The sequence below is a fragment of the Micropterus dolomieu genome, linkage group LG15, assembly GCF_021292245.1.
Source record: "Micropterus dolomieu isolate WLL.071019.BEF.003 ecotype Adirondacks linkage group LG15, ASM2129224v1, whole genome shotgun sequence".
In the NCBI taxonomy this organism is placed as follows: Eukaryota; Metazoa; Chordata; class Actinopteri; order Centrarchiformes; family Centrarchidae; genus Micropterus; species Micropterus dolomieu.
Genome location: NC_060164.1, coordinates 18,757,695 through 18,780,860, shown reverse-complemented (window position 1 = coordinate 18,780,860; position 23,166 = coordinate 18,757,695). Strand labels below are relative to the sequence as shown.

Below are 23,166 nucleotides of genomic sequence, written 5' to 3'. Positions count from 1 at the left end.
GTGTGTTGTGAGTTCAACTGTTTTGCTGATGAGAAGGGACAAGCATCGTCTAGAGCGACCACTAGAGAGCAGCTTTGACGTCAGCACTCGGGCAGTTTTAAAGGCCTCTGCTGATATCAGTATCAGATGTGAAGAAATACTACCACTCACACCCAGTAACAACCTGCTGTCTATCTGTAGAGAGGTTTAAAAGAGGAGCTGTCTTGCAGTGTGTGCTGCTATCCTTTTCATATGGGAGTGTAGTTGTAAATGCTGCTATATTATGTAACATGCATCTGTTTGAGATTGAAGCTTTTGTTTATTGGCACTGTGGGTCAATCCAGCAGTATTTTTAACAGTCCTTGATTTTTGAGATGCAAAGTTTTTCACTTCTAATTAAATTAATGCGAATATGCAGATCATGTCTCTTCAAGGATTAGTTTTCCTCCTACATGAATGACGATTTCTTATAAGCGGGTCAAGAGAGAATATGAATGACTGGTAGGCTGCAACTAATGATTATGTATATTTTATTGATCTGAGGACTACTTTCTGAATGAATCGATCAATTGTTAGAAAATATGTCCTTGTTTTGTCTGAAGTCCAAAGCCAAGATATTGAAGTACTTCTACTATTGTGTTATTGTGTGATATTGTGTTTTTCTGCTTCTTTTGAGAGGACAAGTTGTACATCAGGGATTGGTTCCTCCCATGTGATTTATGATAAATGATGACATATAATTACATATGATAACATATAATTAAAGTGACAAAGGATTTCTTTAAACAAAAACTCAGACACATGGGTCTCATAAGATTGTTGAAAGACACTGTAAAAGATAAAATTTTCGGGGATGTTTTGTTGTCCTGAAAATATTCATCACGAGAATAATTTCAATGACTATAGTTGTTCATGGATCCAGCTGTGTTTCATTACAAAAAATACTCCTGATACCCCGCAAGAGAATGTTCATTGTAGATTTATTCAAAAAATGGTAAACTAATCCTCTGTAATATCATGCAGCTCTGCTAGGTAGTAAACTACTACTTTATGTAAGTTAAACTTGTTTGTACATTTTGGAGTGTCAGTTCACCTGAGAAAACATGACTTATGACTTAGTTTTTCTCTGCCTTTAAGCAGCTACTCTACAATTGCTATCACAGGTTCATTGTGGAAGCCATTCGGCATCATATCTCGAACAGCCTGTCCCCGAAAGCTGTGGTCAAACTGGGAAAACTGAGACAGTTGGGGCTTGGTGATATAACATCCTGTGTGTTTTGAGAGGTCTGTGGTCCTTGTGATCTGGTTTAGATGGAAAAGTTCTGTCTGGATCACAGTAGGCTGCAGGTTTCCTGTCCTTTCCCTTCACCACTTTGCTACCCGGCACACACTTCTGCTTACTCAGGTGAGCTGTGGTTCATAATGGCCCCCTTGGATGCATTTTTTCATGCATAATAACAACACAGGCTTGATATTGAACTCCTGGCTGTATGACAAGTGGAAGCTATTATTATTCAGCTAACATTTGTTAATATTACAGTTTTTGGAGTAGTTTTGATCTAGGAATACAATAGTTTTGACCACAGAGATTATCTTTATGTTTAATCAGCAGGACTTGAATTCATGTGATCAGTCCACGTAGCAAATATGCCTCTTGTTGGCTTAAAGTTGTTTACTGAAAGATGATGGATGTGTGGAGTATGGGAAGAAAATGAGAAGGAGAGTGATGTTCCAGTCTTTTGTTGAAATGTGTTGCATGCGTGCGTGCACTTGTCATGTTATTTGGAGTATTAACATCCCTGTTCTCTTTGGCCTTGTATAACCCTACTGCTCACATCTTTCTTTGTCTCTCAAACTCTTAGGTGGTGAAGCTTTTGAGCAACAAGCGTTCACAGGCTGTGGGTATTCTGATGTCCAGCATTCATCTTGATATGAAGGACATCCAGAATGGTAAGTGTGATCACCTGGTCAATCTGCTGTTCTTATAGCTCTTTGAGAAGATTGAAGTAAAATAAACACAATTGTGGAAAGAATAGGATGTGTAGTCGTTAATGGCCAGCATGTTACTACAATATGCAGGTAGTATTGAAGGCACCACTGTAATGGTCAATGTGGGAAAATGGTAAATAGTAATAGATAGCGATTCATTTCTTATTTTCCAACATTTTCCAAAACATACACAGCATAATACTGTTCTGACATTGAGTTTACCTGCATTGTATACAAATGTACACCTCAGTTGTATTTACATAGCTTAACTCAAGAACAGGTTCAGACTGAATCCATGGAATGGATATCCATGGTGCCCATGAATCCTGCAGTCTTTGGTCATCCCCTGACTTTTCCTCTAGCAACACGAGGAGGTTGACATTTGTGGTTTTGAGTGAGATGTAGTGAATTGTCCTATATTTTGGTACAGACATTCATATCTGCCTCAGGATGGTTAGCAATAACTTGGTAATCCCTTAACGCTAAATCTAGCACTGCCATCAGTAAAACATTTTATTTATCCAATACTTTGGTTTATGACCAAATTCCTACAAAACTTCAGATCAGCCTCAGCTGTTTAGTACTAATTAGAAAATGTTAACATGCTAATACTCTAAACTAAGATGGTGATCATGGTAAACATTACACCTGCTTAATATCAGCATGTTAAAATTGTGGTTATGTTACCATTTAGCTCTAAACACAACAGTGTCTAAACACAGCCTCACAGCTAGCAAGGCTGTGGACTGCAAGACAGATACACTTCCTTCAAGTGAATTTGGTGCTCTGCTAAAGTGACACCAACTTATGAACTAGGACAAACACACACATTAAAGAAAAAGAAAAATTACACAAAATATCTAATTTTATTTATGCTAATGTGTTTTGGCAAACAAGCCATCTTTAGAGCACCACAAGGGTGGATTCCTCCTCCTTATTATAAAATCCCCAGGTGTGTGTAGAATTGCCAAAGCTTAAACCTCCTACTATTAGTTAGCTTTATCACAAGTCATAATGTTGCAAGGCATCTGAAATGTTTTTCCTTTGTTACTCTCCTGCTGTCTGTTTTTCTTTGCTCTCATTTTGCATAATCTCTCCACATCATGTTTCTCTGCGGCTCTCTGTGTTTCTCTGATGAGTTGTCACCATCTTGTCTAAACGGCTTTGTTAAAGTGAAGTCATTCAGTAGATATTGATGGGAACAGACCGTTTTCCTGTTTTAGTTACTCTCTGATTGCTCTCCAGTCTTCGCTCATCCATGTGTCTAAACACTCTTCCTCATCTCCCCATCCTATTCAGTCCTCCTACAGTGGAGCCTTTATTACAGCTTCAGATCTTTATCTCGCATGGCGGTTGGATAGGTTATATTAAAATAAATGTGTACCACCAAAACCATGGCTGGCGCATATTGTTCATTTGTAGCAACAAACAGTCAATCTGTGGGGCTGTTTTGTCCGCAGTATCTTCAAAGCAACTTGTGCACTGAATTTTCACTCTTCTGTTAGTCTTTGGTGCATCCATCTCTGGTCAGAGTGGGAGGGCAAGTGAGGGCCACTGTCATCAGCACTGTTATTCATCTCTTATGTTAGGACAGTTTTGCCATAGTGCATAATTAGCGCTGATTGGAAACTTCAGTATCTCACGGAGAGTAAGATCAGAGAGAAGATAGTGGTTTGTTAAAGTACTTCTCAATCATATGTGCTTGTTGTTCCCCAAAAACAGTGAGGTGCCTACTGCCTGGCACAAACAAAATAACCCAAGAATAATTTATTTACTTAGTCATGCATTTTAATTGAATGATTATTAGGTGTGAATAATTATAGCCTTGAAATGCTCACTATTTCACATAAATAACCAAACCAAAAGAATATACTTTGGCAATGCTATTGTTTTTCCATTCCTGAAATGATCTCATTTTCCCTTGTGTCATTAGAGGTTTAAGAGGATTAAAGAATTGAAGGACAATTTGTTTATAAAAGAGGACAATTCATTTGTCAAAACTTTGTAATTGTCCCTTTCAGTTTAGTGAATCATTGTTTTATTTCCTCTTGATTCCATGATGAAGACAATGACTAGCAACTTGGATATCACTGACTTGAAGAAAAACAACATCTGAATCATTGATTTAGATCTTGTATGTTTTATGACGGCTCCATTGCTCAGTGAGAAGTCAACACATTTTTCTTTTCCTCACAGCTGTTGTTGTTTGTTGTCAGACTTGGCCGACACTCTGCATGTTTCATAGGACACTTCCATGCGGTGTCTGCTTCCTGTGAGGCTCTGGAGCGCCAGTCACAGTATTAGGTGGTGGTTGCCAGCGCCATGCTGGGGTTGAATGCGGTAGTCGGGGTAGACCCAGGCAGATGAGCATGGCTTTTGGTCATAAGAGGTCTGTGTCAGAGCAATGATACGTTTTTTTTCTCTTTTAAAACCTGTCTCCAATCAAACCAGCCTGCCAGACTCTGGTTCAGATAGTTATGAAAACCAAATGGTTACAAGAGGAAGAGTGTGAGAAACGGAAAAGGGGAGAGTCAGAGAGAAGGAAGTTATTTCTGTAGTGGCTTTGGAAGAGGAGAGAGTGTGAAGAGGTTAGAGAGAAGAAGGAAACTTGGAAATGAGGAGTGGATTTTCCCTATGGCACAAGAGTGAAGAGATTGAAAAGGCTACAGGATTACATAAAGAGAAATAAAGCAAAATCAATGCTGGAGACAGAACTGACTGGATCAGTACAACATTCCCCTGAGGCTTTTTTTCCAAATGCGTGTACTAATTTAGTTTTTCTCATGATGAGCTTTATTTTTGTTAAGCTTTTCACCAACACAAACTCATGAGAAGTCCATATTCAATGTCCAAGCATAAAATGAAGTGAACATTCTACATTGAGTCCTTTACCCCAAGTCCCTTTTATCCCTTCTGGCACTAGCTTTTCCCCTTTACCTCAACAGCAAATCAGCAGATCAAAACAATGTGAGTCATTTGGACACCCACAGCACAGTGAAATACATATATAGGTGTCGAGTGCTTCACTGGGTGATTGTGCATACAGCAACACCTCAGCCTCAATGCTGCAGACCCCGGGGCTCTGTTTGTCTTTAAACATTTACTTTCAAAGGATTAATGCTCACGGGCGCCAGGTCCTTGCGCCGAGACAAAAAGGCGACACCAGGAATTCAAACACTGGAGTTCAAACACAGATCTTTGTACCTTTTGACAGATTTCTAAGACCTCCATATTTATGTTTTAGTTTGTGGCCCCTTCTATGCTAGTGTGATGAGGTGATCTATGTAACTTACAACGTAAGGCACGTGACACTTTATGTGGGCTGTGCAGGGAGAATTTTGCCCTTTTTTCATGCCACCTTTAGCTCCAGCAAAACAAAACAAACTGTCTGTCTGTGGTTGTATCAGCCAAAGAAAGATGTTTTTCTAGAGATTATAAAAGTGGAGGCCTGTTTGTGCTGGTTTGATTTCTGACTTGTTAATGGTGTTCCTCAAAGGTAGCAGAGAAATGTCATGACATGCTTTAGTGTTAACGTTCACATTAACCATGTCATCCTCTCCTTCCATTTTACAGCCGTCCTAAATATGGAGAACACTGTCGTTGATCTGGAGACTCTGCAAGCCCTTTATGAAAATGTGAGTATAACAACATTCTGTAGTGCTACTTGGAATTGGAGCCATGTATTTATTACAAGTGCAATAAACATTTCTTAACTTTGAAAATGTTTAACTTTGAAGGGAGGATTATCAATACTCATGTGGACAGCGGTTTCAGAAAGGTCAATAGCCCAGTGAAAAGACAATATCCCAAACTGAAATACACTTCTGCACTTTCCTGCCAATGCAGAATCTTATAAATACACAATGTTGAGCAACAAACCCAGTATAATTATACAAAGTAACACTACTGACAGCTCAGGCAGATCTTGCAGCGTTCGGTCTGGGAAAACCTTAGTCTTTTTATTTCTTATCCTCTGTGGTTTGCAGTAAACGTATTATTTTGGAACAGTTTGCTTGTGACAAATGGAATGATTTATGGTTACACATTTCATGCCATATATGAATAACAGGCAATCATTTTATTATAGAATGAAACCTAAGAAGACTCAACAAGCCATGATATCAACAATATGGCAAAAAGAAAATCATTCATCAGTGTATTTGGCAGTCAAACTTGGGGTAAACCACGAAACACCAATTTCTATCTATCAAAAGAAACCTTTCAAAGATTAGCAAAAGCTGAATTATGAAAAGCTGATAGCTGCTCAAAAGCTTGTATACAGGGAAGGTGGGAGGAAAACCCCACAACTTTTTTAAATAAATATAATGCAGTGTCAGTCACGTCACTGTAAACATATGTTCTCTATGTGGAGGTCTTATTCCATGTTCCACTTGAAAGGGTGAACTAAAGGAAGTGTGCATTAGATACTAAAACAAACAGACGAGCCACAAACCGTACTGGTATGTGTGCTGTTTGGCGACTGAGTCAGTCTTGTGTAGGTCTGTCTGCTGGCGTGGAAGGGGACCAACGCTTTTACGTAGTAAACATGTTTTCTTCACGCTGGATCTGATTGACTCTACTTTTATAATGCCCCTGTGCAAAGGAAACGACCGTTTAGAAACTGCTGCGTTTGTGTCACACGGCTCCCCTTGTGCTAGTGTGGTTTCTAAGAAAAAAGAGAGCGACAACACTGAGCTTTGCTGAGTAAAATGACCACATTGTATTGTATAATATTAGCATAAAAGGAATTTCGGAGCTGTCATCGCTATTTTCCAATATGTCTCCATTTTGGCTATGAAGGACTTCTTGTGTACAATAAATATATATTCATCAATATTCACTGATAGGAAAATGGTTCAGAACCTGTTCGAAGTCAGATCAGTAAAAAATAGAACATGAAAACGGGCATGTTTTCCACATTTCAACTATAACACAGTTTTAAGATTCTGTGAAATTCCTGTGAATTGCTTTTTGGCACAACTACACAGGAGAGGCCTGGACCTTTGGCCGCCAGAGGCATATTAATAATGTTGATCATGGGAATGAGACTGAGCCTTGAGACAAGCTGTAGTTATGAACTAATGTGTCATAACTGAGGATCAAAAGTCTTCTAACCTCGCCACTCACCCCAAGACTTCAAGCCCTCTCGCTCTCTCCCTCTCACTCTCCTTCTCCCCCTTATGGCCTAAGGCTATGTTATTGAGTCGAGGAGCCAAATTGTTTCTCTTTTGTATTGCGAGACTCCATCCTGTCTGTGGGTCTCCAGCCCCCTAAACCACAGTTGGCAGTGCAGTCAGCCTGTCTTGAGGAATGTGAGGGGCTTCTAATGGTTACACCCTCACTCACTGTGCTAGGAAGGAGATCACACACTGCTCTCGCTCACTCTCTTTCTCTCTCACACACAAACATGCCCACAAACAAACATGTTGACCAACACAAATGTGCACATTCTGTACTGCATGCACACAGAGACCAAAACACACACATAAAAACACACAGAGACAGGGACAGAGTCACTTTGTCTATGAGCTGCAGATTATAGCAACTCCTGTCCTTTTGAACAATAAGCCATTGCCATTAAAGGGGTCACAGTGATAGTGGGACACTGCTCCCTCCCCTCTAATATCACAACGCATAATCTGGGCCCAGCGCGATTGTCTGAAGTTCAGACTCCTTTTAGCTGACAGTAGCTAAATGTCATGGAGGTCAGTCAGAGCCATAGTCCCTTCTATGAGCTTTTACACTACAAATAATCACCTTACACTATTTTTTTTCCCCCAACAAGGCCTTGTGATGTCTAAACATATTTTACATGTTTATTACATGATGCAATTTGTCATTTGGACACTATTCTTTGGCAGCTCGGTGTACAAATAATCTCATAAATGTTGTTCCATTATAAAACTGAGTGACATAAATAGTGATTAAGCCCTGGCTGGCTCTGTTTAGCCCTGTACTAGAAACCTGGCTAATGAATACCACTTGGCTACCGCTAGACTTCTGGCATCACAAATATCATCCTACTTTCCTTTGCATTTGATATTCCACATGGGACTGTATTTCTCATGCTAACAACCACTGCAACATGCCCTAGCAATTCAAAGATCACACGCTAATGCCTACTTGTCCCCAATTACACCAAACACTGCTGGGCTCCACTGCTGCCCTTTGAAAAGGATCTGCTTTGTATTAAATATATTTACACTTGAAAACATCTCGAGAGAAGGCGAAGGAGATCTTGCCCTCGTCGACAGAAGGCAGCGGTGTCTAGAATACTAATCGGGCCCTCAGTGTGTTTGATGCTGGTGTTTGATGTTTTCCAAGGATCCATGCCAAGGCCAAAAACCAGAGAGAAAGATGGAGAGAAACAGAGGGAGAGACCAGACTGTTGAGACTCTTTGGGGGTCTATGGGCTCTAGAGGGACTGAGAGAGAGTTTACATTCTCTTCCTGGGGATGGTTTTATTGTTTTGCCCATCTGCGTCAGACAGATTAACATCTATTGTCTTTGCCTCTTGTGAAATGAAGGAGCATTTCTGGCCTGCTTTTTTTAATACCACCTTGTATAAAACTGTGGTCCAGGGCCTGACAGCAAGATAATAGTCAGGAATGTAGTCAGGCTAAAGGCACCTCTTATACTGTATAGACTGGCATATAGTTCACACAGTTCAAACACACCTCAAGTTCCATTTAGTAGCTGCTCTGGGGCTTTTGATCACATTGCATGATTTTCATCAGCAGGTTGAGTTTGCCACTTGTCATGGAATTGTAGATGTTCAAATTTCCATTTTTTTTTTTTAGCACTTAAGGACTTCTTGTCCATGTTGGCACGAAAGTTCAGGTTCAAGGTTTATTCTTTACCTTGAAAATTGCAACTGACAAAACACCATCACCTCAAGGTCCGTTGAGTAAGTATTCTGGTGCTATTGATCATATCGCAGTTTTGTAAAGCTGGAATGATGGATAGGTGTTTTGGGTAACTGTTGCAGAGGCTCGCAGAGGAGCTGATGTGCACACCTACCAAATCTCAATGCACACATGTGCGTCAAGCAAGCTGACTGGTCGATCCAGCATCCAATTGGAAGCTGTCTCTACTTTTTGTGTTTGGGCATACATTTCAGCATGGTACTCCCACATGTGATCTTCAGGCAGAAGCTAAGGAAATTAATGAATTAAAATTCATGTTGTTGCCCATCTTATCATTGTCCCATCCATTTACAATGATAAATCCAAATTCTTTCATGTTTGTTTCATGGACATAGTGGTTTGTCACCGGGGGGGGGGGGTTCCTTCTTTTACATTTAATTCACACTGTGGTTTGCTAAACTTGACAATGCTATGTAGTGGACACATACATTGTACCCCCCAATCCATACAAGTATAAAAGAATGTAAAAATGAATGTGCCCTAACGACACCTCTGTAAATTCACGTACGAGCAGCACAGAAAAGCTCGATCAAGGGCTCTATTTTCCCTGATCAAACTATGCGTATACTGTTTTGATCAGCTAGTATTACACTTAGTTATTTTTTTTTTTACTCAAATCAAATCCTAAACTGAGGCTTTAATCATGACATTATTCATACATAAATTTCAAAATTTTCATGATATGCTGTACTCTAAGTACCTTTCGATTGCATTCACCTATATGCAAGTGCAATCAAAAATGCATTTTAACTTAATCTGCATTTTCATTTGACAGAGAGCTCAAGCTGATGAGCTTGATGGCATTAAAAAGCATATAAAATCAGCCAAAGACAAGGAGGATGCCAAGCCACTGGACAAGCCTGAACAGTAAGAGCCAAACCTACCTTCTTGAACCAAACCTATTAAATGAGAGCTGTGTATTATGGTGACTGATTTTGTGCCTTCATCAGGTTTCTATTCCAGTTATCTCAAATCCCCAACTTCTCTGAACGAGTGTTCTGCATCCTGTTTCAGTCAACTTTCCATGAATGTATCACCTCAATCCTCCGCAAAATCGAAATCCTTCAGAGAGTATGCAAGGTGAGAGACTGGCCTTCTTTTCATATCATTTTTTTTTTCTGTCATTCAATTTCACCTTCATTTCTTCATCTCATTTGTCTGTGTGCGCGTGCACCAGACTCTCCAGAATGGTGAGTTTGTATTGCAGGTGCTTGGCCTGGTGCTGGCTTTTGGCAACTTCATGAACGGAGGTAATCGGTCTCGAGGGCAGGCTGATGGCTTCACCTTGGACATTCTGCCCAAACTGAAGGACGTTAAGAGCAGTGTGAGTTCGTTTTACAGGAGTAAAACCAAACATCACTCACTCTACAAGAGAGTGCAGCAGCTTAATTAGGTGTTATTCACAAGCAAACAGAGGACTGGGCATGTATGTATATATTTGTATAAAATAAGTAAATAAAGGAGCCAAACCTATGTAACTTATGTGCACCCAAAAAAACACCTTTTTCTGTAATTCATGTTGTACTAGAAAATACACTGAACAAAATTATAAGCACAACATTTTTGTTTTTGGCCCCATTAATCAAGAGCAGAACTCAAAGATCTAAGACTTTCTCTATGTACACAAAAGGACTATTTCTCTCAAATATTTGTGATAGTGGGCACTTCGCCTTTGCCAAGATAATCCATCCACCTCAGTGGTTGTGCGAAGTTGCAGTCAGGTCAAGACCCCGAGGAGGACAACGAGCATGCAGATGAGCTTCCCTGAGACGGTTCCTGACAGTTTGTGCAGAAATTCTTTGGTTATGCAAACCGATTGTTGCAACAGCTGTCCGGGTGGCTGGTCTCAGACAATCTTGGAGGTGAAGATGCTGGATGTGGAGGTCCTGGGCTGGTGTGGTTACACGTGGTCTGCGTTGTGAGGCCGGTTGTATGTACTGCCAAATTCTCTGAAACACCTTTGGAGACTGTAGAGATGGTAGAGAAATGAACATTCAATTTCACAGGCAACAGCTCTGGTGGACATTCCTGCAGTCAGCATGCCAATTGCACGCTCCCTCAAAACTTGCAATGTCTGTGGCATTGTGATGGAACTGCACATTTTCGAGTGGCCTTTTATTGTGGCCAGACTAAGGCACACCTGTGCAATACCCATGCTGTCTGATCATCATCTTGATATGCCACAACTGTGAGGTGGAGGGATTATCTCGGCAAAGGAGAAGTGCTCACTGACACAAATTTTGACGGTTTTGTGAACAATATTTGAAAGAAATAGGCCTTTTGTGTACATAGAAAAGGTCTTAGATCTTTGAGTTCAGCTCATGATGAATGGGGGCAAAAACAAAGTGTTGCGTGTATAATTTTGACCAGTGTAAGTGGTGTGGGGAAAATGGTCACTCTAAATGTTGATCTGGACTTGTCCACCTATGGTTGAGTCCAGAACTGAGAGTCCACAAGTTGAAAGGGACCTTCATTGCAGAAAAACATGAGGACCATAGCTGTGCAGATTTAGAGGAGAGGCCATTCTGTTTACTGTTCTTATTCAGTATCACAACGGGCTCAGTGTGCCCTTGGCACTGCCATATAAGGACAGAGTGGTTTGTGTTTTTGTGGTGGTGGACCGACAAAGGTATCCACAAAGAACATCAAACTTTCCACCAACTCTGAGTTATGACAGTCAGCCCAGCACAGTTGTGTTTTGTTGTATTGCTCTTACAATGTCATGATTTATCCCCAGCTTTTATGACTGCTGTCTCTATACTTGTTTGTCTTGCCCAAATTAAAACGTCCTGCTTCAAAATGATTAAATTAATAAATAAAGGGAATTTGGTTTATTTATTTGGATTTTTTTCTTTCTTTCAGGATAACTCCCAGAGTCTTTTGTCCTACATTGTTGCTTACTATCTAAAGCACTTTGATGAGGTATGTTTTGGTTCCTGTTTATTTGAATCACTTTTCTGTTTTAGTCTGATTTGCTTAGAAATCCTTCCAGAGCTCTCTTTTCATCTCCTTTCTTGCCAGAGGATACCATGGCTTATCCTTTATCAAATTATTTATTTTCTCTTTCCTCATTTAGGACAGAAACAAATCTCTCTCCTCCTCTGGCTCTCTTTTAATTCTCTTTCTGTCTTTCACTCTTCATCTCCCGCTCTTGCTCTGCTTTGGTCTGGGTTCATTCAAACCTGCAGTCTGTTCATTGGCACAGCATCCAAAGGAGCGCTAGTGTAAATAATTAGGTTCTCCAGATGAGATGAACTCAGTAGAGTGCTGCATGCCAAAATCAACCTGCATGACATGGCTCTAGCACTCATAATGGCCCTGTAGTAACTCTGATAGAGAGAATTGCTGTGCTCTTTCTGCACCAAGCTTAATGGTCATTATCTGCTGTAGTTTCAGCTATAGCTTCTCTGGGATGTTTGGACTGTACATGCAGGTCTCTGAAGACATTTATTTAAATCTTGTGTACAGTAGAGGCCCTCTCCCATTTGAAGAAAATTGACTTTGACATTGGTGTGTGTGTTTTTTTTGGGTTTTTTTGTCCATGAATGTGTGTTGTGATTTACAAGGATGCTGGCAAAGAGACTTGTGTCTACCCTCTGCCCGAGCCCCAGGACCTGTTCCAGGCCTCCCAGATGAAGTTTGAGGACTTTCAAAGAGATCTGCGCAAGCTGAGGAAAGACCTCAATGGTATGGATGGTCATCAACCCATGTTCCATAATATTGAGTGGTGATGGCGCATAGATAAGATGCTTGCCTTTGGTGTGGGAGATCCAGGTTCGATTCCCACTGTGTCCCTGAGCAAGACACTTAACCCATTGTTGCTCCAGAGGCGTGCGACCTCTGACATGAGTAGCAATTGTAAGTCGCTTTGGATAAAAGCGTCAGCTAAATGTAAGAGATATTACCCTTGTGAGCATATCCAAAATCTCTAAACTGCATTTTTACAACAAGCTTACCAGCTAGTAAACCATGCAATATCCAGCAAATTATTTTAGTTGGTGTCATATCATGTTTAAAATACCATCATATGGAAATTTATGTTGCAATAATTTATGTATTTATCCATGCACAATCTACTAGCACAATTGGAAATTATTTTCCAAACCTGACCAACTATGTTTGAGTGTGCCTCGTAGATGCGGGTCAACAGAGAGATAACATCTGTTTGTCATACAGACGAGCTAACCAGAAGCAGATGTGACTTGTCAGCTGTAGACCCCTGTTGGACCTGGTGTGCCTTTGCTGTCCTCATGAAATAGAGATCAAAATATACAGAGGGCAAGGTCAGGGAACTTTCACTACTAGCATACACTACCAAAGGTTCATCAGTTATTCACTGAACTGAAAGAAGCTCTCCTTTGATCTAAGATGGCTCACCCTGCAGGCCGCAAACCTTCAACACATTGAGCCTGTTTTGTAGAGAATTTCAGAATACTCCTGCACATGTATTTCCCCTTGGGGTCCTAAATATGATTAATGGATGGACTAATTTGATAGAAATTGGCTAAAATCGCTGACTGACTCTTTAATTCTTTAATTTTATTAATTCGTCAGTTGTTCAATCAGTTCCGGAACCGATACACATGATTAATCTATTATATAACTTTAGAGGGGAAAACAAAGCCAACAAATTGGGCTTCAGAATTCCCATTGAACTGACGATTTATTGGGTTTTGATGTCAGTCAAAACTCACATGATGAGAGTATTAGGGAGTTTAGTATATTGCATTGTTGTATTAAACATATAGAAAACACATACATTGTATAAAATCAGTAACCATATAAAAGAGGCTTATAAAAAACGCTGTGCCAGGATTGTGTTTATGCTATTGCACATCGAGACCTCAGAAAAAAGGGTGGAAATGGGATTATTCTTGAGATGCTGAACTGATTGGTTGAGTGAAAAGAGCCAGTTGGGAAATATTCTCTTTCATTACTCTGTCTCAAGTCCCTTAACACTCAGAACACTTTCCAAAGGACTGAAGGCCCTACAGGTGGTAAAAAACGACAGTGTATTTTTGTACAATACGCAGTTTGTGTGCTTGCAGCTCAATCAACAATTCCCCAAAGCTGGTCTGTTCTCTATCATGTTTTATGTATCTTTGCTGCTAAACCAATCAGGTGCCTGATCCGTGTTGCCAAATATTGTTTTTCCTCTGCCATAATGATTCTTTAGGCTGTTCATTATTTGCAATTCATAAAGATGGAGTTGCTCACTGGGGAAATGGACTAGCGTCTGCTTCGACCCCAGTGGCAGTGGCACATGCTAGCCGTACATAAATACATCATCACATGCTTTACCTGCAGACCTCTTCATTACCTAGCAGAGGCAGATGAGTGCTCTAACAGACCTGGGCTTCGATGACAGTTCCCAGAGGGGGGTTCCGAAAGGTAGGCGGCGCAGAAATGGCTTTGGCTGGCCCGATGGACATCAGCAAGCAACACAGGGGAGAGAGCTCACTATGTACCTTTTTTAGTCGAGGCACCATATGGTCTATGAATTACCACTTTCCCAGTCCCGACCTCCCTGTTCCCCTAAGTGTCTCGTGGCCTCTCCACCACTAAGGCCTTGAGTTGAGTTTGTGTAACCGTTATGGTTGCAGATAGAGTGTGATGATAAGTTTCTCCCAGGATCAGAGCACAGGCCTTCCTGGTTTCTGTGGGGGTGCCTTATTAGTCATTACGAGGGGTCATTATGTCTTTGCCAACACTTATTCAGCAGAAATTCAGTAGAGATTTACCAAAGCAATCTCAACCAGGGTAAAGTGCACTGCAACGTTTGTAATGACAACAGAAGTGCTGCATAAGATATTATTGCTCTGAAAGACTTCTCCCCGTCTCATCATGGTCATCTCTTGTTGTTTCAGCATGCTCAGTTGAGACGGAGAAAGTTTGCAAGCTGTCCTCTGAAGAGAACCTGCAACCCTTTAAGGACAAGATGGAAGGATTTCTTAGCCAAGGTGAGCCTGTTTTCCAAATCAATTGAAACTGATGATTGATTAGACTGTTACCAGTCTCATTAAAGCATGAGTCCAGTGATATGCTGTATTTTTCTTCTTGTCAACAAATCCCATGAAAACCAACAATGAACTGATCCTACTAACAAGTGTCTGTGTAGCCAGAGTCTGATATGTTATTGTTCTGTGCTATATCCTCCATTGTTGTCCAAAAACTATTGAGAATGCATCAGTGGGCACACCTTTTGCTTTGGGTGAAATGTTCCTTCATTAACCTGAACATGGAAACTGTAGCCTATTTTGAGTCCAGTATACACGGTTCTGCTGCCATAAAAAACTCAAATACACCATTAACTCTTGTTCCTTTAACACTTTTTAAAATATTCATATGTTTAGCAGGAATAAATTGGCTTGGGGCTGAGCACCACAGACAGGACAGTGGAGTATTTGTAGTTGGTACAATGCATTGCATGTTAGTTCTGGTCTTTTCATGTCATTTGTTAACAATCCGAAAAAGCCTCAAATATGATAAAGCAGGTGATGGTCAGTCTATTTAAACATATGTTTTGTTCATCTGTGTTTACCATTAGACAAGGAGTTAAAACTTAAAGGGCCAAATAATTTATCCCTCCTGATTCAAAAAGTATTCTGTACTGGTATACCCTTGGTATATCAAAGCTGAAAATGCTTCTGTGGTGTAAGAGTATGTGTAGCAGCTCATCAATCAGAATGATTTAAGTCTTCTTTGTTGGCAGACACATTTCCAAATCTGTTTCATGCTGTTTTCTGGGTGATATACACACACGAGGGTTCACTCAATGTCGTTTCCATAGGGATGTCTGTTTATTCCTGCGTGTATTGAATAACTCACAGCTATTGTTTCAAGGATGCCTATCTGCTTTGACGGATTATTGTTGCACTTGGTAGCTGGGTCTTTTATCTTGATCTCTGCCTTATAAAGTACATCTTGCTCTGCCATAAAGGTAGATTCAGGTTGGCCAAAGGTGAACCTGTCAAGCTACCTGTTAAATTGACTGAACAGAACTGGATGCCTGAGAGACTGGAATAAAACTGACTTGTTCTGCACCGTATCCCTTTTGCTTAGTACTTTTGACGTCATGGTATTATGTTTGTCATATTTATCCCTTTTCCTGTTTTTTTCTTTAGTTCCTGACGTCCTTTATTTTTCCACTGAGTCTGCTGTTCCATTCTAATAACAAAGTTCTGTATTTTTTCTGTCAGATGAATGACCGAGAGATTACAAGTACCCCTTTGCTTTCCTGTGTCTTTCTATCACTGATTCTTTCCTAATTATTATATTAGGAATTCAAAACCTTCACAGAGACGTGTTTACCAAGAAGGCTGTTAAGATGATGACGATAACTTGAATGCAAATGAGCATTTCCTCCTCAATTGCCCTTTCATTCCAACAAGACTAAGAGTTTACAGCCATGCTCCTTGAGGCTGTACACACAGCTGTGCTGTGAGCTGAATGCTAATGGATGACAATGCCAACATGCTGATGTTTAGCAGGTATACTATTTACCATGTTCACCAGCTTAGTTTAGTGTGTTAGCATGGTAATGGTGGCGCTAGATGAAAAGTCAGATGAAACTACAAACTGCAATCTCATAGCGCAAGAGGAAAGGTTTTGTGCCAATCCATCAAGCACATGATATTTCACTAGATAAATGAAAACCTTGACCTGCTGGAGATGCTAGATGGACAATCAGGGGGTCAGCAAAATAGTTGAGTTTTTCCTCTGGGCACCTTGAATGTACGTACCAAATTCCGTAACAGTCCATCCAGTAGTTGCCAAGAGATTTCACTCTGGACCAAAGGGGTGGACTGGCAAACCTACGTTGCCATCCCTAGTGCCATGCCGCTATCATGGCTAAAAATCTCCTGTAGACGTCATGAGAGCAAGCTAAAAACAGAAAAATATCATCTAACAGAGGCTAACACTTACTACTATATTTTTGTTCGACTGTAGATATTGTTACGGCAAAATCCACGAGAAAATGTCAAGCTTTTCTCTCAATCTGACACCTACACTCACCTAAAGGATTATTAGGAACACCTGTTCAATTTCTCATTAATGCAATTATCTAATCAACCAATCACATGGCAGTTGCTTCAATGCATTTAGGGGTGTGGTCCTGGTCAAGACAATCTCCTGAACCCCAAACTGAATTTCAGAATGGGAAAGAAAGGTGATTTAAGCAATTTTGAGCGTGGCATGGTTGTTGGTGCCAGACGGGCCGGGTAGAGTATTTCACAATCTTCTCAGTTACTGGGATTTTCACGCACAACCATTTCTAGGGTTTACAAAGAATGGTGTCAAAAGGGAAAAACATCCAGTATGCTGCAGTCCTGTGGGCGAAAATGCCTTGTTGATGCTAGAGGTCAGAGGAGAATGGGCTGACTGATTCAAGCTGATAGAAGAGCAACTTTGACTGAAATAACCACTCGTTACAACCGAGGTATGCAGCAAAGCATTTGTGAAGCCACAACACGCACAACCTTGAGGCGGATGGGCTACAACAGCAGAAGACCCCACCGGGTACCACTCATCTCCACTACAAATAGGAAAAAGAGGCTACAATTTGCAAGAACTCACCAAAATTGGACAGTTGAAGACTGGAAAAATGTTGCCTGGTCTGATGAGTCTCGATTTCTGTTGAGACATTCAGATGGTAGAGTCAGAATATGGCGTAAACAGAATGAGAACATGGATCCATCATGCCTTGTTACCACTGTGCAGGCTGGTGGTGGTGGTGATCAACTGCAAGATGCTATCCTATCAATATGGGCCAACATTTCTAAAGAATGCTTTCAGCACCTTGCTGAATCAATGCCATGTAGAATTAAGGCAGTTCTGAAGGCGAAAGGGGGTCAAATACAGTATTAGTATGGTGTTCCTAATAATCCTTTAGGTGAGTGTACAGTACAACAATATTGGGATATTGTGGTCCACTTCAAAGGTATAAGACTTAGTTTGTTATGCTCGTTTTAACGTAACAAGATAAATGTCATTCTTCACGTAGCATTGGCTTTGACCCTGGCTACATTCAGTTGACTGTGACCAATCTTTCTGAAGGACCCGGTTCACAGACTTCTCTTCCAACTGCTTTTGTATTCAGATATGAGTATAATATATAGCATATGTTTTTCCGCTGTAATGCTCACTGTCCATTTTGAAGGAAGTCTACAGATGAAAGCATCTCTACCATTTCCACCTCTCCCCTCTCTTTACCCCTCTCTCTCTGTATTTGAGAGAAATATGGGAGCTCTCTCTTTGATGCAAATGACGAGGTTTTTCCTTTGAGAGCAGAATGTAAGCACCGTAACATGGACATGTGACTCTGAAGGCTCCAGACGGGATTCTTGGGGTTCCTCCACTGCGGCAGTGAAAAAAGAACAACAGCCAAATGTCTTATTTTTGTTATTTCTGTAATTTCTAAAATGCCTGGGGTTAAACTGTTTCTGGCTCCACAGTTTAAACCGCTTTTGTTTATTTTCTGACCATGAAACTAACCACAGAATAACAGTGGGAGCGGACTTGTTGGAGCTCGGCTGTTTGGTCTAGCCCGATTTTCCCCGCTTGCTTCACAAATTCTCATGCATGCAGGCCTTTGATGGAGTCGCTGTGGCTAGTGAGAGAGCACTGGCCATGTGATAATCTGTTTCTGATGGACATGAAGATTAGTAAGACTGATGTCAAACTCTCCGTCCCTTTTCTACCAACTACAATTCTGCTACTTGGGATGTCACATCATGTAGGCCAATATGGTTAAAGTGAACGTGAAACATACACCATGTGGTTAAATTTAATATACATGTTAATCTTTATTATGTTGAACTCCATAATGTGATCAAAGAACTGACACCTTTTTTAAAATATAATTTTTTCATTGACATTTTTTTTGTCTATTTTGTTGTAGATGCAATGTTTATCAGCCATCCTTCCCCACGATACCACAATATCATCATATCACTACACTATAAGTAGATAAGAACACAATTAATCATATTGAAGTGATACTGAATGGCTCAGTGTTAGGGAAAATGTATCTAAGAGTGTCAGAGTTTATCTCTTTGAATTGATATTCATTGTTTCTAGAAGTAGCAACAATGGAGGCCTATAGCAAGCAGTCACAGAGATTTATCACTGAGAAATGATAAAGCATAGTGCTGGTATCAACAGGTTGTTCTAGCTTCGATTACATGTAGCAACCAGATATTCCTGGGATGAGAGCAGAATACAGATTGGTGCCAGGAAAGATTCTCTGTCCCATCTACTGTTGTTTCTGTCTTGGATGAGGCTAGGTCATTTCTGATCATTTGACAGTTTACGTCAGCTGCAGTTTAGATAATTGACCTTGAGGGGACAAAGAAGCTATCTAAGAGACTTTAATGTCTAACCTTTTGACATACATACAGCAGCAAAGTGAAGATATAGACCAGCAAAACAATACAGCTTGATTGACTCCATTACTGTTCTCTCATATTTGAAAAAGCCATGGATCAAAAATTTGATAAGTAGTAACCCAAAACATTTTCCTGACTGAGGCTGTCACATTTCACTGCTGTTCTCATATATCATAATTTATAATGCAGTCAAAATGATCCTGATGGCCCACCAAGATAAATGTTGTGGCCTGCTGGAAATTTCTCCTAATGTGTTCCATGGTGTCCAACTCCATTTTCTTACCCTCTCGCTGTCTCTCTTTTACTCTCACACCTCACAAAAACACACACACACACACACACACACACACACACACAGAGTCATCTGTCTCTTTTCGATGTAACCCTGCACAAAGAAGCACTTGTCCTGCAATCTGCAGTACTCATTTGTCAGTTGTGCAACAGCGGACAATCCAACACATAATTACCTGGTGGCACAGCACTGACCTTGAAGATGACTGTTGATTTAAGCAATGGTGACATGTGGAATCCTCCTTTTATACAAGTTGCATTGTAGGTGAAAGATGTATTTTGTACGTAACAGAAAATCCTGTTTTTGTCCTAATCCTAATCTAATCCTGTATTTACTTATGCTTTGCTTCATAGCAAAAACTGAACTGGAAACACAAGAGAAGCAGCTGGGAGACACTCAGAAGATGTAAGAGCTTTCTTTATCTTTATGCATGTTCCTACAGCTTCTTCACCTGGAAGATAAATGCATGTATTTATGTTCCCTTTCATGGGTTTACATTTGGTCTTTTCTGAAGTGTCAAAACCATGATCACTGTTCTGAATTTGAGAATAATGCAATGCAATCCAATACAGATTTAAGTGATATATTCTCACTGTCCTGGCGAAATATTATCTTGCTCTTTTGTCAGTAGTTAGGGCTTCTGATTCCTTCAGTTACATGAAAGGTGCAGGGCCATCATGCCAGGCCTTCAGAAGACAGGAGGCCCCCTGTGCAGTGTCTATGTTGTTTATCTAAGCGGAGCGAGAGTAGACAGCCTTGGCTCCAGGCTTCTGTTACTGCTGGCTAGGAATGTGTTCCTATAGCACACTCCAAACAAAGAGACCCCAACCTGTCCACTGTATTGATCCACTGCAAATGGCCACCACATTTAACACTTTAACATGTGTCATCCCCTACCATTTTCACGCTTTGCTTTTGCTACATCTGTGGTTGTCTCCTAACACAGAGGCTTATATACACCAGGGAGAGGAGTGCCAACTTTAAACAATGTATATGAGTGTTTTATTTAGTGGAAGTTAATCCGTCAGAAAAAAATTAATGACTAATGCTCCTTTAGCAGTAATAAGTCCATTTCATGTACTCAGTTCTTCTCTGAAATGCACAGTCATCATTGGTTTGGAGTTTTTATGTTACTCTACTCCCCTAAAAACCACATTATTCCAAGATTAACTTTAATATTTTGCATATTTGCTTAGCATGGCCAGGTTTCACAATATTCGGTGTAGGTTTCTGTAATCTCATGTTGTAACAGTTTGGTCTTGAAGTAATGTTTTTGTTCTCTGTCCTCAGCTTCTTGGAGTTGAGCGTGTCCTTCTCAGTTAAACCCAAAGGAGGAGAGAAAGAGGTTTCTCTCAATACTTTCTTCTCCATTTGGCACGAGTTTTCCACTGATTTCAAAGACCAGTGGAAGAAGCAGAATAACCTGATGTTAAAGGAACGGTGAGAATATGATGGAAGACAAGTTCTCCTGTTGCAGAATGCAACTTTATACTTGATACAGACACCTTCTTCGGAACCTATTGTCCTAAAATCAAATCCTATGGAGTCTTTTCATTCATTTTCCCCCGTCTTTGGGAAGGGTCCTCCACTCTCTGACCATTTGAAATGTCATCAGAGATGCACCAATGTTCCTACATTTAGAATTTCCTCCAAGCGTAAGTTCCCAAACCATTAATAACTTGCAGTACATCTCGTGTTCACTGAAGATCCTATCAGATTCATTCAAATTCATGAAGGGAAAAGAGGTTAAATGACCCAGATCTTTGCCTTCACCCCAGTAATGAAAAGAACACATGCAGCATCCAGTTAGCTTCCAGTGGTTTGATGAATATAAAGATATTGCAAAAGCAAATTGGTCCATTATGCCAATAAAGATGGAATTGTTACATGTATTTGTAAGAGAAGCAAAATGTTACAAGGGTTGCTTGTTCAGTAGGAAAGAATAAAAACAAAACTGAAAGCATCAACTCTTTGCCCTTTGCCATAGGCAATCATCCCAGTTCTCTCTCTGCTGGTTTTCTATTTAGACTGCAGTGAAACTATAGGTATTAATCCTCACCTGCAAACATGGCACATAAAGTAATGAGCTGTATAAGCTGTTGGCATAAATTGTTGTACTCCCTCAATGATCATTTGTCTTTTTTAATCCACAAATGAGTAGCGACACTGCTGGCACTCTCCATGCAGTAGTAAACTAGAGTGAGTCATTTCAAATGGGAAGACTGGCGTTTTGACAAACAGAGATTGTTGTGTCCAAATAATACATGACCATAGTTTTGACAGTCCAAGCTGGAATTTTTGTATTGTCTTTCTATTTTATGGTGAAATAGTGAAATTTACAGTGCCTTGCGAAAGTATTCGGCCCCCTTGAACTTTTCGACCTTTTGCCACATTTCAGGCTTCAAACATAAAGATATAAAACTGTAATTTTTTGTGAAGAATCAACAACAAGTGGGACACAATTATGAAGTGGAACGAAATTTATAGGATATTTCAAACTTTTTTAACAAATAAAAAACTGAAAAATTGGGCGTGCAAAATTATTCAGCCCCCTTAAGTTAATACTTTGTAGCGCCACCTTTTGCTGCGATTACAGCTGTAAGTCGCTTGGGGTACGTTTTGCACATCGAGAGACTGAAATTTTTGCCCATTCCTCCTTGCAAAACAGCTCGAGCTCAGTGAGGTTGGATGGAGAGCGTTTGTGAACAGCAGTTTTCAGTTCTTTCCACAGATTCTCGATTGGATTCAGGTCTGGACTTTGACTTGGCCATTCTAACAACCTGGATATGTTTATTTGTGAACCATTCCAGTGTAGATTTTGCTTTATGTTTTGGATCATTGTCTTGTTGGAAGACAAATCTCCGTCCCAGTCTCAGGTCTTTTGCAGACTCATCAGGTTTTCTTCCAGAATGGTCCTGTATTTGGCTCCATCCATCTTCCCATCAATTTTAACCATCTTCCCTGTCCCTGCTGAAGAAAAGCAGGCCCAAACCATGATGCTGCCACCACCATGTTTGACAGTGGGGATGGTGTGTTCAGGGTGATGAGCTGTGTTGCTTTTACAACTTACTGTGTTGCCAAACATAACGTTTTGCATTGTTGCCTAAAAGTTCGATTTTGGTTTCATCTGACCAGAGCACCTTCTTCCACATGTTTGGTGTGTCTCCCAGGTGGCTTGTGGCAAACTTTAAACGAGACTTTTTATGGATATCTTTAAGAAATGGCTTTCTTCTTGCCACTCTTCCATAAAGGCCAGATTTGTGCAGTATACGACTGATTGTTGTCCTATGGACAGAGTCTCCCATCTCAGCTGTAGATCTCTGCAGTTCATCCAGAGTGATCATGGGCCTCTTGGCTGCATCTCTGATCAGTCTTCTCCTTGTATGAGCTGAAAATTTAGAGGGACGGCCGGGTCTTTGTAGATTTGCAGTGGTCTGATACTCCTTCCATTTCAATATTATCGCTTGCACAGTGCTCCTTGGGATGTTTAAAGCTTGGGAAATCTTTTTGTATCCAAATCCGGCTTTAAACTTCTCCACAACAGTATCTCGGACCTGCCTGGTGTGTTCCTTGTTCTTCATGATGCTCTCTG

At 40.5% G+C, this 23,166-nt stretch overlaps 1 protein-coding gene across 1 annotated transcript in view; it reads left to right on the top strand.

The window, feature by feature from the left end:
• The window catches only part of fmn2a (formin 2a), a 40,544-nt gene that overhangs the window by 15,424 nt on the left and 1,954 nt on the right, over positions 1-23,166 (top strand). Inside the window, exons 7-16 of the mRNA XM_046070277.1 lie at positions 1,842-1,929; positions 5,542-5,603; positions 9,670-9,761; positions 9,845-9,974; positions 10,072-10,218; positions 11,757-11,816; positions 12,461-12,581; positions 14,762-14,854; positions 19,928-19,979; positions 20,865-21,014. Coding sequence (XP_045926233.1) covers positions 1,842-1,929; positions 5,542-5,603; positions 9,670-9,761; positions 9,845-9,974; positions 10,072-10,218; positions 11,757-11,816; positions 12,461-12,581; positions 14,762-14,854; positions 19,928-19,979; positions 20,865-21,014 — 995 coding nt within the window. The remainder of the gene's footprint in view (positions 1-1,841; positions 1,930-5,541; positions 5,604-9,669; positions 9,762-9,844; positions 9,975-10,071; positions 10,219-11,756; positions 11,817-12,460; positions 12,582-14,761; positions 14,855-19,927; positions 19,980-20,864; positions 21,015-23,166) is intronic.